Raw genomic sequence first — 19,111 nt, 5'->3', positions numbered from 1 at the left:
CCCTCCTCCCCGGGCCAAGAATCCTCTAGCCCCCAACAGGGGTCTCTCAGCATTTTGGATCCTTCACCTCCAACCCAGGTATATTCATTTATAATTTCCACACAGGTGCTGTGTCAATGTGTATATCCAATATTCGTGAAGCTTGATTTCCATTTGAGAGACAAAAAAGATGAAGTATGTCACAAACATCATGTTAAGCAACGAAAGCCCGTCCCCTTTGTATTTATGGTAGGATTCACTTTAGATGAAGTTTAAAAACATGCCAGACGATACCCTGTATTGTTTAGGAGTCAGCCATATGTAGCCAAACTATAAAGAAAAGGAAGGGGATAAGAGCTACAAAGTTTCATGTAGCAGTTGCTTCTGAAGGGGTAGAGGGTGCACAGAGTTTGTTGTTTTTTTAACTGTCCATGCACGTTACATCTGCTCTTTTGTGTGTATGGTATGTTTTATTACCAAAAAAAAAAAAAAGCCCTTTAAAAGTAATTGTGAATAGAAGTGCTAGTATTTCCCCCCTCACGACAAGAGATAGTGGCACTCTGCCCTGGAGTTCTAGGCACAGCTGGCCTGGAGGGTGAGGATGACTGTTAAGACCAGCATTTCCATCTTCATCTCAGTCATTGAGATCTACTGGACCCTCTCATGTGCCGGGCAGGGGGCTAGGAGCAGCTGTGCTCCCCACAGGCAAGGTCCTGCCTTCAAGTGGCTTATCACGGCTACAAAGGGAGATGATGCATAAGTCACAGATGAATAAAAGGGCCCGTTTTGGACCATGAAGCCTGCTGTGAAGGTGCTGTGCTGGCAGCTAGTGGTGGTGAGGCGGGAAGGGAGAGGGGCCACTTTAGCTGGGTGATCAGGGAGGGCTTCCCGGAGGAGCTGACTAGAGTGGAGACCTGGAGAGCCAGGAGTCCACGACAGGAAGACTTGGGGGAAGGGTATTCTGGGCAGAGGGACAGGAAGGACAAAGTCCTGAGAAGGGCATAAGCTTGGGATCCCTGAAGAACAGAAAGAACCCAGTGGGGCCGGTGCAAGACTGGGGCTGGGCTGGGGGAAGCTGGGGAGAGGAAACTGGAGAGGCTGGCAGGCTGGCTCAGAGCTGGCATTTTCTCAGGTACATCAGGAAGCATGGGAGGGTTGTAAGCAGAGTCATGGCAGGACCTGAGCTCTCCAGCCCCCACACGGGAAAAGGACGGGAAGGCCAGAGCAAGAGCAGGGAGCCTGGCCAGGCAAGAGGTGGTGGCTTGGCTGTGGTGGCAGTGGTGGGGGTGGTGGAGGGCTGGCCAAGCTTGCTGATGGATGGGGTAGAGCTGGGAAAAGAATGGGCAGGGTATAAAAGAAAGACAGGCATCCAGCAGGATCCCTGGGTATCTGGCCTAAGGATGGTGCCATTTACGAATATCAGGATAACACCAAACACGCTCTAACAGAATCCTGATGATGCAGGCAGCCCACTTGTCTGGGGTGTCCTTTCTGTATTACCCTTTGAATGCCATAAAGAGTACTTACAAGGAGAAGACTTCACCCCTCACACCCCACTTTGGTTATAAGAACTGCCATTTAGTGAGGACCCACTTTCTGTCAGCCACCGGGCTAAGCTATGGGAAGTTGTGTTGGAATTGCAGCAACACCAAGAGACGTGGTACAGGACGCCAGCCTCTCTCCTCCCCAGGGCATGCCCACTGCTCCTCCTGCCCCTCATTCCAATCCTGCAGCCCACATCAGCGTGCTTCCTGCCTTGGGCCCTTTGTCCCTGCTGTTCCCTCTCCTACTCTCTGGCTCCTTGATCCTTAAGTGTGTGGCTTCTTGTCATTATTCATGTGACCTCAGGGTCACCCCCACCACCACCAGCACCACCACCCCATAATTTTCCATCTTGAATTTTTTAAAGGTATGTGTTTGTTTTTAAGATGTGTATTCACCTGTTTATTGCCTGTCTTCCTCATTAGAATATAAGCTCTTTGAGGGCAGGAAGGCTGTCTGCTGGCTCACTCACTGGCAACTGAATGAATGGAGGTGGAACTGTAGGCAGGTTGCTCAGGATTACCCAGCAGGTGCCCCCAAACGTGCAGCAAACGAATCAAGGACCTTCTGTGGCATTCCTATATATGTGCGGAGGCAGGACAGTGGGTGCTTTCACACAAGCATGAGTTCATGCAACTTTTCTAAACAGCCCCGTTGGGTAGGAATCACCGTGTTCATTTCACGTTTCTGAAAACTGAGGCTCCAGAGCTTGGGACCTGGCAGAAAGCCCTCAGCTAGCAGATGATGGGTCTGAAACAAGGGCCTGCCTCTACCAAATTCTTCTCAGCTATTAAAACAGAGCCTAACACAGGGCTAGAATGTTTGAAATGCTGGAGGCAGGGGCCCTGCATGGAAAGATGATGTCATGGTGGAAATGTTTTGGCACAAGTCAGGAGGACCCTCAGCACCTAGCAGACCACCAGGAGGTTCCTGTGCCAGCAGAAATGTGATGATATATCGGGGTCCAAAATTCATTGGAACAGTAGTCCAGCAGCTAAGTGGTTAGGAGGGCAGACTCCAATGGCCTAGGTTGGCCTCCAAGGTTCCTCTACTTATTAGCTGTGTGACCTTGGACAAATTACATCTCCTCTCTGTACTGGAGTTTTTCAATGCTAGAATGAGGATACTGCTAATTAGCCACACCTCACAGGGTTCCTGTGAAAATTAAGTTATTTAAAATATGAAAAGCACTTAGAAGGTACCAGGCACAAAGTAAGCACTTAATTAATTTGTTGTTGTTGTAGTTATTATTATTGGACCCATTTGTGACAAGGAGCTAGTCCTGGAGTCACCTGAATCATCCAAATAAAATACGAATGCCACAGATGCTCTGCCAAGAAGCTGGAGAGGGTAGGAACTGGTTGTATTTGAGGAACTGGGTGGCCTCTCCGGGATACCCATTTTACAGAGGGCTAACCCAGGGCCCAGAGGGAATCAGGGCCTGGCCCAAGGTCACCCTACAATTCCCACTTCCCAACCTGGCCCCTCCCTGTCCCAGAGAGAGTGGGCCAGTGGGGCCTGGGACAGGGAGCCCTGGGTGGTGGTTCCCTCCCTCACTCCAGGCAGGGGGCCCTTGTCGGGGCCAAAGAGGCTTCAGCGCCAGGGGAGGCAGGGGAGGCTGGGCAGCCAGGGGAAGTTATTTTCTACTGTTTTCCCTTTCTCTTTCCCCTCCCTGTCCCTCTGCCCGTTTCTAATTAAAAGGGAGATAAAGCCTCACGCGGTCAGCGCCAATCGGCCTGACCGGCTTCCTGGATGCTGGATGCGCGCGGGGCGGCAGGGCGCGGGCCAAGATGAAGATTAACGCAGGCAAAAGGAGAAAAACCACCCAGACACGGGCGAATCGATACCACTCAAAACACTCAGGCGGGCAGCGCTAGATCCCCGCAGCCGCTCTCCGCCCGCGGTCGCCCCCTCTGCCCGCGGTCGCGGTTGCGGCTGGCGGCCACCTCCTCTGCTTGGCGCGCACCTGCTGGCCACCTTGTGGTCGGCTAACTTGCGGAATCCCAGCTCCAGAGGCTCGTGGTGGGGATGTGGGGAGGGGTGACAACATACAAAGGACCTGCCACACATATCCCACGCCCCCTGGCACAGGCCTCATGATCCACCCGCTCCCAAGGAGGCGGCGAAGGGGTGTCCCCTGCTGGGGGCGGAGGGAGGGGGGAAGTAGGTTGTGTGAAACCAGCCAAGGTGGCCCCTCAGCGCCAAAACCCCTAACAATCCTGAAAACCTCTCTCCCAAACCTCTGTGCTTCTCATGCATTATCTCCCAAGTACAAAGGGTAACTAACAGTTGAAAATGCAGCTCCCAGATGCGTCCTGAGCCCCCTCCCACCTTCCATCCAGAGCACCGCCCCCAAGCTCCACCTCCCTAGAAATTCTGGGGCGAAGCCGCGCGGAGGGACGCCCAGCAGACGCACTGGGGGCCTTGGATGTCCAGTTCTAGGGAGCAGGGTGTCTCGCCTCTCTTTTGCTCTGGCTCCTAGAGACAGCTTGTCTCCCTGGGTGTCTCAGGCCACCTTTCAGTTCTACCTTTATGTGTGTTTGTCCATGGTGGGAAACGCTGTCCCTTTGGGGTGTCGCCCTGGGAAAGGGCTCTGGGAATCTGGGGTCCCTGGAAATCTGGTGGTGCAGGGCCCTGTGCAGCAGTGGGTGCCTCTACCAGCCAATGTTCCTCCCTCTAGGTACCTGTTCCATTTGAACTGAACGGCCCCGCCTGCCACCCCGGGACTGCTCTCTCTCTAAAAGGGGCTGAGACCGCTCCACCTTGTGCTGAGTTTCTCTTGGGGCCTTGGGGGCTCTGAGAGCCTTGGGGGAGGCTTTGGTCCTGGCTCAATGACCCTGCTGCACCTGCTGTCCCTGTGCCCGGGTCTGGAGGGTCCCTGGGAGATGCTGACCCCTTGAGGCAGCTGGCCCTCTCCAGAGTCCCTCAGGCTGGAATGTCCCTGGAACCGGCTGTTTCTGGTTCTGGGGGCTTCCAGGCTCAGACGTCCTTGGGACAGCTAGTCCCCCTGCCTGTGTCTCCCGGGCTGTGCGGGCTCCGGGGGCGCCTGTCTGCGGGAGGCTTTGTGCGCTCACCGCTCCCGCGCCGCGCCCACTTAGGCCAGGGAATGTAGTGGCCCGGCGGCAGCCCGTGGATGGCGCACCCCGCTCGCCCGGCTGCTCCAACTTTTCCTGGACACGCGCGGAGGGGGCGAGAGCGGACTTACCCGATCCGGAGGTAGACCATGCCCAGGCTGAGAAAGAGGTGGCCCAGGCAGAGCCGCGCTTTCCGGTTCATAGTCCCCGCTGGCCGCCGGGGCCGCGGGCAGGGCTGTGCAGATCCCGCGGGCCGGCCCCGGCGGGGCAATCCACATAGCCCGCCCGGGAGGCGCGGACAGAGGCGTCCCCGAGACGTCTGTCGGTGCGCTTAGCGCCTGAGCCTCGCCGGGAGCACGAGAGCCACCGAGCGCGAGGAGGGAGGGAGGAGCGAGCTCCGCGCGGGGCGACGCCGGGCTGCGAGCGAGCGGCCGGTGCAAGTGTGCGAAGCGCGGGGAGTGCGGGGGTGCCGTTGTCGCCCGCCCCCGCCCGGCCCTCCCTCCTTCCCTGTCCCACCCCCAACCCCTGCGCAGCCCGCCTCCCTGGAGCGCCCGCCCCGCACCCCCGCGCCCCCGGGACAGGGCCGCCCGCCTCCGGCGCGGGCTCGCGCAGGGCCCCGCGCGCTCCCGCGGCACCCCCTCCCTGCTCTGGGCGGTAGGCGGGAGCGCGGGGGGCAGGAGGGCGTGGGAGCGCTCTCGCCCGCACCCGCAGCTAACTGGCAGGCTGCGGGGCGAGCGGCGCCCGGGGCTGCCCTCGTGTGGGAGGGATCCATGCCCGGCCGAGAACGCGTCGCACCCTGGCCCTCGGCGGCGTCCCCTCCCCGCCCGGCCGAACGCTCAGAGCCGGGGTCGGGGTAGGGAGCAGGGCGCACGTCCCCTCCACTCCAACTCGCCCGTTTCCACTTGTCCTCCGGGCTTCCGAGCCCAGCTTCCTGGGGAGGGGATTGGGGCGCCCCCTTTCCGGAGCGGAGGTAGCTGGATCAGCCTATACCCCTGCCTCCCGTCTTGTCGAGGGAAAGGGCGGCAGGTCGGCAGGTGGGTCCCCAGGTCTGGCAGCCTCTTCTGGAGCCCCGCCCCCAGAGGACAGTAGTGTCCGGCTGAGGCCTGGGCGCACTTCGCGGAGCGGAGACGCCGGGCGCCGGAACCGGTCGAAGGCGCGGGGCTCTGCTGGTCGCTCAGCGCGCTCTCGCGGCGACACCTGGCGGACGTGGCTGGTGGTGCAGCTAGGCCTGGCTCCCGATGCCAGGGTGCTGAGCATCCTTGCTGACCTGAGGGACTGGTGCCTTCCTTGGACATATACCCCAATCCAATGAGTTAGAAGCTGTTGGACTCAAGGTACAACCGAAGGAGTTGAGACCAGAGATAAAGGAGTTTTCTCAAAGTCAGCAGCTAGTGAGTGGCAGAGCCAGATTGCAAACAAGGTGTGCCTGACTCTAGTTTGCCCCTGTCACCCAGGCCCACCAGTCCTTCAGAACTATCTTTCTAAATATTCCAGCGTGCACACACACACACACACACACACACACACACACAGGCACACGCACACAGGCACACACACATACACTCCTTCCCTCAAAGCCACTACTTGTGAATTCATTCACATTCCTCAGATTTCTGTGCCAGGCACTGTCCTAGGCACTGTGGGTACAACAAGGAACAGGGAAGACCAGGCTCCTTCTCTCTTGGAGCTAGCGAGGGAGACAGCCCCTAAGTCAATGGATGATTTCAGGTACAGGGCAGATCTGAAGAGAATAAGACGGGGGTGGGACAGAGAATATTGAGTGTTGGAGGGTTTTGTTTAGAACTGGGTCCTATCTGAGGCGATGGCATTCAAGCTGAGCCTGAAGGACAAAGGTATGGGGCTCAGCATTCCAGGAAAGGGGACCAGAAGTGCAGAGCCTCCTAGAGGGGCATGAGCCCCACCCCAGGCTTTCTAGCCCAGCTTCTCAGGAGAGGTCTGTGGGCGGTGCCTGACAGAGAGGAAGAAGGCCAGGAGGAAATGGGGGAAGGTAGAGCTGTGTGGGTGTCAAGGCATTTTCCTTTAAGTTCAATGGGAAGACATTGGAGGGATGTGAAGAAGGGAAAGAGTCGTCTGATTTGTGTGTTCACAAACTCCCTTTGGCTGCCCCATGGAGAATCTCTGGAGTGGACAGGCAGGGCTAGGTAAAGTGGAGCTAGGGAGACCAGAGAGGAGACAATGGCATGGGTCCAGCTACCAGATATAGGTGGTTTCGATTAGGGTGGCAGTTTTAAAACATGGCCACAGAATTACTTGACACTCTTCCCATTGAGAAGTGGGTTCTCTGTACCCTTGGGCTTGAATCTGGGCAGGCAGAAGTGACCCTGCAAGACTTGCAAGGCTTGACCATAAAAGGCAATGTGGCTTCCACCTTGTTTGCTGGAACTCAGACTAGAGCCTTGAGGCTACCACGTTGTAAGGAAGCCCAAGCATACACAGAGACCATGTGGAGGGCTCTGGTCACCAGTCTCAGTTGAGTTTTGCGCTAGAGTCACCCCAGCCCAGGTGCCAGACTCATGAATGAAGGAACCACTAGATGATCCCAGTCCCCAGCCACCAAGTCATCCCAGCCTTTGAGTCTTGCTAGCTGTGGCATTGTGGACAGTGGCTTGTGTGGTCATCCCCAGTGTGCCCTGTTCACATTCCTGAGCCACATAGCTTATGAGCATAATGAAATGGCTGTGTTAGGTCCCTGAGTTTTGGGGTTGCTTGTTACACTGTAGTTGTAACTGGAACGACTAGGGTGGAGGTGAGATACAGAGGAGAGCGCAGGATGCTGGACATAGGTCAGAGGCAGTCCTGATGGGACTTGCTGAGGGACTCCATGGAGAGGGGGAGGAGGGAATAGAGAAAGAGAAAGAGGAGTGAATAAATGACCTCTCCGTTGGCTGGAGTCATCGGGTGGATGGAGGTGTTAATGAATGACCTGGGGAAGGTTGGAGGGTTTGGGGAAAAAAATCACAAGGTCTCTTTTGGCCATATTCTTCCCTCCTGTATTCCTCCTCCTCCTGTCTCACCCCCAAATGTGATCAGCGTCAAACCCTGAGTAGTCTAACTTCTAAAACTCTTTAAAATGCATCCCTTCTTTTCTAAATCCATCACCACTATCTTGGGCCCAAAGATCTATTTATGCCATAAATGTTGGGCGGCACTTGTACCTGGATGTTGGGCAGGTGCTGGCCATATAGCGGTGGATCAAATAAATCCAGTCTGTCCTCCTGGAGCAACTAGTCTGAGGACTGATTTAATTATTAACTGTGTAGTGGTGGTTGTTAGTTGCCAGCCACTCAATTCTGACTCGTAGTGACTCATGTGTTACAGGGTAGAAACTGCTCGATAGTATTTTCTTGGCTGTAGTCTTTATGGAAGCAGATTGCAAGGCCTTTTCTTCTACAGTACCACTGTGTGGGTTTGAACCGCTAACCTTTTGGTTAGTAGTTGACATTAAAAACTTTAGCATATTAACTCCCTTACTCCTCTAGCAATGCTATAAGGTAGGTGCTATTCTTCTTATTAATGTTATTGATATCATCATAATTATTTTACAGTATGAGGAACGTGAGTCCTGGAGGGATTAAATAAAGTCACACACTCTCACAGCCAGTACATGGCAGAGGTGGGATATGAACCTGGAGTACAGGCTTCAGCATCAGCTCTTTACCCCTCAGTTATGGTGCCAACTAATAGAGAAGAGAGATTGGGGCCAGTGCGATAGAAAAGAAGGTGTTAGGTACCACGATGGGGATACACAAAGGACTGTGGGAACACAGAGGAGGGAACTCCTAATCCAGGCTGGTGAGTCAGGGAAGGTTTCCCAGAAGAGATGTTTCTGAAGTGAGATCCTGAAGGAATGAGCAGGTGTTAACCCGGTAGAGTTTGGGAAGCATGAGAAAGCAGGATCCATGGATGGTCCCAGAAGACTGGAGAATGGAGTGTTAGAGGGAGTGGGGGTGGGAGGCAGAGTTACAGGGAAAATGACCAGCAGGGATCTGAGGACACCCTTACAGCATATTAATAAGTTTAGGCTTTACCAGAAAGGGAAGCAGGAGTGTTGCATGACCAGATCTAAGCTCAGAGGGCTCATGGCGGCTGTTGTGGTGAGTCAAGAGAAGGGAGCTGGAGCTGAGGGGCAAGGCAAGAGGTCCCCACAGTTATCCAGGGGAGAAGAGACCCAGCCTGAACAAGGGTAGTGGCAGAGGGCAAAGGGAGACATGGAGGAATTCGAGAGCTATCTTGAAGGCAGAATAGACAGAGTGCGGGAGGCCCTAAGGACAGGATTTTGTGAGACATGGTGCCTGGTGAGAACAACGTGAGGATGGGATCGGGGAGGAGCATGTCGAGGGAGATGGATACCGTGTTGTGTGTGCTGTTTGATGTGTCCGTAGGTCACTGAAGAAGACATATTCAGGAGGCAGAGGAATGTGTGTGCCTGGTACTCAGGAGCGACCAATTTGGGCTGTCAAGAGTGATGGGGACTCCACAACCAGAAGAGGACAGTCATTCAAACCCTGGTGTGAACAGGATGCTTTGGAGACTGAGAAGAACGAATGGGGAAGGCCCAGTGCAGAGTCCCAGAAACTCTGCATGAGGTAAAGAACCAGCTAGAGAAAAGAGAAAAGAAGGTACTAAGGGCGACTGAAGAGGACTAGCCAGAGAGGCAGGAGGAGAGAAGGAGAAAGGAGTCTGCAGGGTCAGACTTCACAGAGAAGGCAAGGGAGTTGAGGACTGGAAAAGGTCCAGACTCATCACCCTGGCTTCCAAAGATCTTTATAGTCTGGCTTCAAATTATCCTTCTACTCCATAGCTTTTCTAAACCGTTCTGCCCATAAACCCATTTTTTTTTTTTTTTGTCGAGTCAGTTCCAACTCGTAGCAGCCCTATAGGACAGGGTGGGATAGGGTTTCCAAGAAGCACCTGGTGGATTCGAACTGCCAACCTCTTGGTTAGCAGCCAAACTCTTAACCACTATGCCACCAGGGTTTCCACTGTGCCCATATCACAACAAATTAGGGGGTTTCCACTAGCATTTACAAAAAGGAGATAGACCAGAAAATAACAAAGGGCATTTGCACATAATAAAGGTTTCAATTGTGTGTCTGTCTGTCTGTCTGTGTCTGTGTGTATCTGTTTTGGACCACCATGTGTGTATATTGTGGCTGGGGGTTAAAAAAAAAAAAAAAGTTGAGAGACCACTATTATTCCACCCTGTCGTGTCTTCATTCCTTTGCATGTGCCCGGAATGCCTTTATCTCACTTTTCTATCTGGCAAACTCCTACTCATCCTTCAAGGCCCACCCAAATATCAGTTCATCAGCAAAGCGTTCCTTAATCAGTGTTGCTTCTACCATAGGCACTTGGACTCTTCCTCCTTTATTCATTCACCAAACATTTATTGAAGATTAAAGTGTGCCAGGCCCTGTCCCAAGTATGGGTGTACAGCAGTGAACACAGCAGACATGATCTCCTTTCTAGGCAGCATCTTTTCGTGCATTTCTTCCTTTGTGCCCATACAGTCCCTGGGCTGACCCTGGCAGAGCCCTCTCCACCCTGGATGATAAAAAAAAAAATCCGGGCTCAATTCCTCTCTCTTGCATTAGAGTGTAAGCCCCTTGCTAGAAGAACCCTGTCTCTCCCATCTCTGTCTCCCCAGCACCCACAACAAGGCTTGCATTAACTGAGAACATTGGCTTGGTTTAAAAAAAAAAAAAAATTGACTCTGGAGTCAGATAAACTTGAGTTCAAATCCTGGCTCTGCCACTTACTAGCTGCATGACACAGGGCAGTTTTGGGAGTGTTTTCAAAACCCATTGGGCTTCCGGTTTCTCATCTCTAAAATGGGGCTAATAATTCCCAGGTCATTTAATCCTTCATTCTCCTGGGAGCTCCCCCCAAGGGGAGAACTGTGTCTGATTCGTTCTAAGACCTGGAACCAGGTGTGAACAAACGTCTAGTGATTCAAGGGAATTGATTACAGAAAGTTCCTTTTTAGCAGACATTTTAACGTAGAATCTTTGCCACTATTTGGCTCTCTCTGCCCGGATCAAGAGAAGAGAAGGGCATCTCTCTTCAGCAGGTTTTATTCCACTTTCAGCCAAACCAAGCATACCTGGGGCAGGTGCACAGTTAGCCCGAGGCTTTGGCGCCCCCTGCTGGAGACAGATGACACGGCTGCCTGGAGCCCAACAACCAAACCCAAACCCAAACCCCTTGCCAAATCAAGTTGATCCTCACTCATGGCTACACCGTGTGTTACAGAATAGAACCGCTCCATGGAGTTTCTTGATTGTAATCTTTACAGAAGCAGATTTCCATGCCTTTCTTCCGCAGTGCCACTGGGTGGGTTTGAACCGCCAACCTTTGGGTTAGTAGCTGAGAGCAAACTGTGCCTCCCAGGGACCTTCTTGGATCTCAGGGGCCATAATAATAATTAATAGTAACATGCATTGTGCCCTACTATATATCAGTTGTTGTGTTGTTGTTAGGTGGTATTGAGTCAGTTCTGAAAACAACAGAATGAAACACTGCACAGTCCTGCGCCATCCTCACAATCGTTGCTATGCTTGAGGCCATTGTTGCAACCACTGTGTCAATCCATCTCGTTGAGGGTCTTCCTCTTTTTCAATGACCCTCTACTTTACCAAGGATGATGTCCTTCTCCAGGAACTGATCCCTCCTGATAACATGTCCAAAGTAAGTACCCTTCTAAGGAGCATTCTGGTTGTACTTTTTCCAAGACAGATTTGTTGGTTCTTCTGGCAGTCCATGGTATATTCAATATTCTTCACCAACACCGTAATTCAAAGGCATCAATTCTTCTTCAGTCTTCCTTATTCACTGTCCAGCTTTCGCATGCATATGAGGTGATTGAAAATACCATGGCTTGGGTCAGGTGCACCTTAGTCCTCAAAGTGACATCTTTACTTTTCAACGTGTTGAAGAGGTCTTTTGCAGCAGATTTGCCCAATGCATCATTTGATTTCTTGACTGCTGCTTCCATGGGTGTTGATTGTGGATCCAAGTAAAATGAAATCCTTGACAACGTCAATCTTTTCTCTGTTTATCATGATGTTGCTCATTGGTCCATTTGTGAGGGTTTTTTGCTTTGTGTTGAGGTATAATCCATACTGAAGGCTATAGTCTTTGATCTTCATCAGTAAGGGCTTCAAGTCTTCTTCACTTTCACCAAGCAAGGTTGTGTCATCTGCACATTGCAGGTTGTTAACGAGTCTTCCTCCAATCCTGATCCCATGTTCTTCTTCATATAGTTCAGTTTTTCCGACTATTTGGTCAGCATACAGATTGAATAAGTATGGTGAAAAGGTACAACCCTGACGCACACCTTTTCTGACTTTAAACCAATCAATATCCCCTTGTTCTGTTCTAACAACTACTCGTTGATCTATGTACAGGTTCCTCATGAGCACAATTAAGTATTCTGGAATTCCCATTCTTCACAAAGTTATTCATAATTTGTTATGATCCACACAGTCAAGTGCCTTTGCATAGTCAGTAAAACACAGGTAAACATCTTTCTGGTACTCTCTGCTTTTAGCCAGGATCCATCTGACATCAGCAATGATATACCTCCTTCCATGTCCTCTTCTGAATCAAGCTTGAATTTCTGGCTGTTCCCTGTCGATGTCCTGCTGTAACTGTTTTTGAATTACCTTCAGCAAAATTTTACTTGCATGTGATATTAATGATATTGTTTGATAATTTCTGCATTCGGTTGGATCACCTTTCTTTGGAATGGGCACAATTATAGATCTCTTCCAGCCAGTTGGCCAGACTACCTATCAGACACTGCCTTAAATGAGGGCTCTAGAGAAGATCAAATTATGGCTCCCATATTTATTATCTCTGTGATCTTTGAAAAGATATTTCAATTTTCTCTGTGCCTCAGTTCTCTAATCTGCGAGCTGGGGATAGTATATTCTCTGCATCCTAGAGTGGCTGAGAGGTTTGAGATGCTACGTGTGTGGTGCTTATAACACTGCCTGGAACATAGGGAGCATCATGTATACATTTGTAGAATGAAGTTACGGGGAGGCCACAACTGTCACCGGGTGCCACCGCTGATCAGAAAAGGACACCTGTGTTTACAGCAGTCTTGTTGGAGGGTCCCCTAGAACTGTAGAGTCTGCCCACTTGTATTTACTCTTGTTTTCCTCATTGGTGACTGTCTTAGTCATCTACTGCTGCTATAACAGAAATACCACAAGTAGATAGCTTTAACAAATAGAAGTTGCCTTTCTCACAGTCTAGGGGGCTAGAAGTCCGATTTCAGGGTGCCAGCTCCAGGGGAAGGCTTTCTGTCTCTGTTGGCTCTGGAGGAAGGTCCTTGTCATCAATCTTCCCCCGGACTAGGAGCTTCTCAGGGCAATGACCCCGGGTCCGAAGGATGCACTCTGCTCCCGGTGCTACTTTCTTGGTGGTATGAGGTCTCCCAGTCTCTGCTGGCTTCTCTCTTTTATATTGCAAAAGTATATCTCAAAAGACATTGGCTTAAATTGTAGATTAAGCTTGTAGATTGAGTCTATATAACTATCGCTAATCCCATCTCAGTAACATTGTAGAGATAGGATTTACAATGCATAGGAAAATCACAACAGATGACAAAATGGTGGACAATGACACAATACCGGGAATCATGACTTAGCGAAGTTGACAGATAATTTGGGGGGACACAATTCAGTCCATGACAGTAATTATAAAAATACTTCAGCAACACAAACCATAGGAGAAGCTTTTATGACTAAAATATTTGGAAATGCTGAGAGCAGCTGGGAGGCAAGGCAAGTTCAGGGAGCCAAGATCCCAGTGGTCATTCTATCTGGAGAGGCTTGCTGGCAAAGGGTTGGCTCTTTCAACACAGGGTCCTTGACTGGTGGAAACAAGTTAAGGATCTCAACTGCTAACCAAAAGGTTGAAGGTTTGAGTCCAGCCAGGGGAGCCTTAGAAGAAAGGCCTGGCAATCTACTTCTGAAAAGTCAGCCATTGAAAACCCGATGGAGCACAGTTCTACTCTGTCACCCGTGGGGTCACCATGAGTCAGAGTCTACTTGATGGCAACTGGATTTTTGTTTCAACATGAAGGAATACAGAGACTATGGGGTGGGGGGTGGATCCTCCATGGAAGCCAAGAGAATGAGGTTAGAATGGAGCGTTAAGCTCATGATATGTGCTAGGGACTCTGCTACGTTGATGGGAAATCATCTCAGCTTTGTCATTACTCTTTGAGAACATCACTGAAATGTCACATCCTCAGAGAGGCCCGGCCACCTTCTGTCACCTCACCCCATTTAGTGCCCTTCAGAACATGAGCCGCTCTGAGAAATTGCTGCCTTTATTTCAGTGCTTGTTGCACGTGTCTCTCCCTCCCTGGGAAGGGGCGCTCCATGAGGCTAGGGGCCAGCTGGCCCACCTCGTTCACGGGCAAGCCTCCTGCACTGGCTCTGTGCTGGGCACACGGGTTTTGCTGAATGAATGAGTTGAGGAGATAGAAATTTTTTTTTTATGGGGATCAGTGCTTGAAGGAAACAAAACGAGGAGGTGTGACAGAGGGTAGTTTAGTGGGGAACTTGAACTAGAGAGGTCAGAATCTGAAGAGGAGACATTTGCACTGAGGACTAGACAGTGAAAGCATGCTCTGAGGCTTAGTTTGCCTCCCCCAGAAGCCATCCTGGACCAACTCCTTTTCCTCGTGGGACACTGGCCTCCCACAGCCCGCCCTGGCCTAGTTCGGCAGCCACAACCTGGCTTCACCTCCCTGTGAGTTTATCGGCCTCCGTCCCCTGCCTGAGCACCTCCAGAGGAGGCACTCACCTGGGGCGATGCTCACAGGATGCTGGGTGACCCGCCTTGGAAATTGGACAGGTCATAAAGAGGAGGGGTTGAAAGCAGGTTGCAGAAGTCACTCAGGAGTCAGTTGTAAAGGTGTGCTGACTTCACCCTGTAGCCGAGGGAAGCTGCCCAGGGTGTGTGAGCAAGGGCATGACCAGTTCTGTGTAGGTGTTCCCAGGCAAGGAGAGCCTCCATTATTTTGTGACTTTTCAGCATTCAGCCCCCTCTGACTGGCACCGCGTCTACACTGGGGGAGTTTACACTGGGCTCAAGGTGCTGGGAGGTTGTGCAGCCTCTCCACTGGAGGCTCCTCCTCCTGCGGTCTCAGGACCATCGGTCCTCAAGTCCCTCTGCCAGGACAGGAGCAAGGAGAACAAGAAGCTGGGGCCTGCAGATCCCATTCCCACACAGGGTAGCAGCAGCAAGTCAGAGTTCTTGCAGCTGGTAAAATAAGGACGTGAGCCCTCCCTCTGAGCTATAACAGCTATAACATTTATTGAGCACCTATTAGGTGCCCAAGGGCAGTGGTAGAATTCTCGCCTTCTGTGCAAAAGACCCTGGTTCGATTCCCGGCCCATGTACCTCATGTCCAGTCACCACCCATCTGTCAGTGGAGGCTTGTGAGTTGCTATGATGCTGGACAGGTTTCAGCAGAGCTTCCAGATTAAGACGGACTAGGAACAAAGGCCTGGCAATCTACTTCTTAAAATCGGCCAGTAAGAACCCTATGGAGCACAATGGTCCAATGCCGTTGTGCACAGGGCTGACTCAATGGCATCTAACAACAACAAAAACACTATGTGGCAGGGTCCCTTGAGGATTCTTTTTGTTTCTTCACTGCCTGGAGCACTTGTCTCCCAGATAGCTATATGGTTTGCCCCTCCATTCAAGCAGAGTATCACCCCCCAGGAGGTGGTCCCCAGGCACCCAGCCCCTTTGTGGCACTCTCTAGCAGCCCCTTTGTGGCACTCTCTAGACCCTCTCTCACCCCCACTTTGTCTATCTCTCTACCACTTATCCCCACCACCCCAACTCTATACTACATGTTTATTGTTGACTTGCTTTTGCCTATATTCCCCACTGTACCGCTAGCCCCGGGAGATAGGGAGACTTGTTACCATTCACTGATGCATTTCCTGAACAACGCCCAGCACACAGTCAGCCCTCAATGGATAAATGAATCTCATTTACTCCTCATAGTTGTTGTTAGGTGCTGTCAACTCATGGTGATTTGGTGCACAACAGGATCCATAAGGTTTTCTTTGGCTGATTTTCAAAAGTGGATTGTCAGGCCTTTCTTTGTAGCCCGTCTTAGCCTGGAAGCTCCACTGAAACCTGTTTTGTATCATAGCAACACGCACGCCTCCACTGACAGACGGGCGATGGCTGTGCTTGAAGTGCATTGAACCGGGGTCTCCTGCATGGAAGGCGCGAATTCTGCCACTGAACCACCTAACAGTCCCATTTTCCAGAAGAGGAAACTGAGGTGTTGAGAGGTTAAGTTGCTTGTCCAGCATCCGGCATCCAGTTAGCTATCACTATTCCCTTTTGGTTTTTTCCCACATCTCCCCGCCCCTCCGGCAGCCTCCACACTGATTTCATCTTCATGGGGCACCACTTCCGCCCTCCCATGGCTACGCATGAGGTCCGCCTCACCCGGGCTGGTGATTCAGTGATTAGCACAGCTGGGGCCAGGCCAGGCCAGGTGACAGCATCCTGCATGGGAGGAGTTGGAACCTGGGCATCGGGGCTGGAAAAGCAGTGTCTGCCTCCTTCTGCCACCAGAGTCCTGTTGACTGCCCAGCCTGCCGACATTGTGGAGCAGGGGTGGTACAAAGAGCCTGTCCATTCCACACACAGGGAGACTGCATCCCGAAGCGGGTGCAAGAGGCTCCCAAGACACGTGGACAGTGAGGGGCAGAGTCAGATACCAAACCAGAGCCCCCAAGACCATACTGCTGAGGGCTTTGGAACCACAGACCCAGCCTTGACTCTGGCCTCAACCCCTGGCTGTATGATCCTAGGAAAATGATTCGCCTCCCTCAGTCTCGGTTTCCTCACCTGTAAAATGGGGATAATAGTAATGCTACCTCATGGGTAAGAGTTACATACAATCACATATGCAAAGCACTTAGCAGAGTGTTTGGCATACATCATGCTCTCAATACATGCTAGTGATGATGATGACGTCAATTGGAATCCAGCACTTTAGAATCAGAAGGAATTTGGAAGGTTATCTAGGCCAATGCTTCTCAAACTTTCATGTGCATCTGGTTATAAATACAGATGCCCAGGCCCCACCCCACACCTCTCAGGCTGGACTGGAGGGGAGTGTCATTTCTCCACTTACAACCAGCTCCCCAGGTGCTGGCCCAGTCTGACGCCATGGAAGCCTTTGGGGATCCCTGCTGTGGTCCAGTCCTCACACAGTGCCTACGCCTCCTCCAGGATGGGCTCCCTGACTACAGCATCTCTGCACTGCAACTGCCTAAACATTTCTCAGGGAGGAAGCTCACTTCATTGCACTTGGGGACAACTGTGGCTGGGACCCAATCCTTCTCACTGATGGGCACTCAGCAGCTGGAAGTTAGAGGGACTGGAGAAGGGAAGAGCAGGTCCCACTCTTCTCTGGTCCTTGATTTTGCCAACAATGGAGCCAGGCATCCCAAGTCTATGTCTGTGTCTCTCCAAATGGGGCATGCTTAAGGCTCTCAGAGGGAGAATTTTTAAATGTCTCGTTTCCACTTCAGGAGCCCTGGTGGCACAGTGGTTAAGAGCTATGGTTGCTAACCAAAAATCGATAGTTCAAATCCACCAGCCACTCCTTGGAACCCATATGGGGCAGTTCTATTCTGTCCTATAGGGTTGCTACGAGTCGGAATCAACTTGATGGCAATGGATTTGGTTTTTGCTTCAACATTAATCTACATCTACTTATTTTAAACTATTAGTATGTCAGCTTTATAACTGGGGGGGGGGGAACCCGCTTCTGTTGAGTCGATTCCAACTCATAGTGAACGTATAAGACAGATTAGAACTAGCCCATACCGTTTCCAAGGCTGAAATCTTTACAGAAGCAGACTGCCACTTCTTTCTCCCATGGAGCAGCTGGTGGGTTTGAACCGCTGACCTTTCGATTAGCAGCTGAATGCTTTAACCACTGCACTACCAGGGTTCCTGTTATAACAGAGACCAGCCCTCTAATTGATTTCACTGCTCGAGTTTGCATTTGTGCTTATAGCTGTGAGGCTGTCAGCTCAAACCATTTTCATGATTTGGAGCGAATGAGAAGGAAGCAGAGGTGGGCAATTAGCAAATAGCGCACTGAAGCTCCTGTGAAGTGTGAAGGATGGGTTAGGAGTTGGGATAGAGGAAAGGGGGGTGGAATTTGCTGGTTTTAGAATTGCATAGTTTTATGATAGTACATATTGAAAAAATAAATAATTTTAAAAAACCAAACCCATTGCTGTCAAGTGGATTCCAACCCATAGGGACCCTAGAGGACAGAGTAGTACTGCCCCACAGGGTTTCCAAGAAGAAGCTGGTGGAGGTGAACTGCTGACCTTTTGGTTAGCAGCTGTATCACTTAACCACTGTGCCACCAGGGCTCCATTTCAGAAATAGTATAATAGTGTAATAGTATAATAAAAATGAGCTAAAGCAATATTTTGTCCATGGGGAATGGCGTGTAAGAAGTTTTCCCCTTTAAAGGGACGTGCACATTCCTCAAGTTTGAGAAGCATGATCGCTGTTGATTTCTGAGGGTTCGAGACCATGGATGGCCATCAGGTGAATGGCATTTTCTACAAGATCATTGTAAGCCCATTTCACACTAAATAGCTACAGTATGAGTGTGTGTGTGTGTGTGTGTGTGTGTGTGTGCGTGCACACAAGTGTGGACTTTGAGGTTTAGTTGCAACAACCTGGAGCCCTGATGGCACAATGGTTAAGTGCTCGGCTGTTAATCAAAAGGTTGGCAGTTCAAACTCACCAGCTACTCCAAGGTAGAAAGATGTGGCAGTCTGTTTCCATAAAGACTACAGCCTTGGAAACCCTATGGGGCAGTTCTACTCTGCCCTATAGGGTCACTATGAGTCAGAATCGACTGGACGGCAGTGGGTTTTTAATGGGGCATAACCTAGAGCAGTGACTGTCAGATGTCAGAGGGCATCGGAATCACCTGTGGGCTTGTTAATAGCCAGCGTACTGCTCCCCGCCCCCCCCATATAGTTCATTTGGGGTGGGGCATGAGAATTCACATGTCCAACAAGTTCTCAGGGGATGCTGATGATACTGGTCTAGGACCACACTCGGACAACCAAAAGATGTTCTGGGGCAGTACTTTTTAAAAAATACACATCACAAAAAAATTGCCATTCTAACCATTTTTAAATGTACAAATCAGTGACATTAAATGCATTCACCAAGTTGTACAACCATATCCAGTCTATATTTCCAGGAAATTTTCATCAACCCACACAGAAACTCAGCACACCTAAGGCAATAATTTCCCATACCCCCCTCTCTCCAGCCCCTGGCAACCGAAGATAATCTTGTGTCTCTATGCGTTTGCCTAATCTAGATGTTTTGAATAAGAGGGATCATACAATATTTGTCCTTTTGGGTCTCAGTTACTTCACTCCACATAATGTATG

At 51.0% G+C, this 19,111-nt stretch overlaps 1 protein-coding gene across 2 annotated transcripts in view; it reads right to left on the bottom strand.

Moving 5' to 3' along the window:
- WNT7A (Wnt family member 7A) overlaps nt 1-5,034 on the bottom strand; it is a 77,228-nt gene extending 72,194 nt beyond the window's left edge. The window contains exon 1 of one of the 2 annotated variants that reach the window (XM_049862424.1): nt 4,727-5,034. In XM_049862424.1, coding sequence (XP_049718381.1) covers nt 4,727-4,797 — 71 coding nt within the window. In that variant the 5' untranslated portion in view covers nt 4,798-5,034. Of the gene's footprint in view, nt 1-1,919; nt 1,994-4,726 lie in introns of those variants that run through there. The other variant, XM_049862425.1, reaches the window with a different exon arrangement.
- Between the last annotated feature and the right edge of the window lie 14,077 nt (nt 5,035-19,111).

Source organism: Elephas maximus, chromosome 20, assembly GCF_024166365.1.
Source record: "Elephas maximus indicus isolate mEleMax1 chromosome 20, mEleMax1 primary haplotype, whole genome shotgun sequence".
NCBI lineage: Eukaryota > Metazoa > Chordata > Mammalia > Proboscidea > Elephantidae > Elephas > Elephas maximus.
The sequence above is the reverse complement of the archived record's forward strand: the minus strand, read 5'-3'. Positions and strand labels throughout refer to the sequence as shown.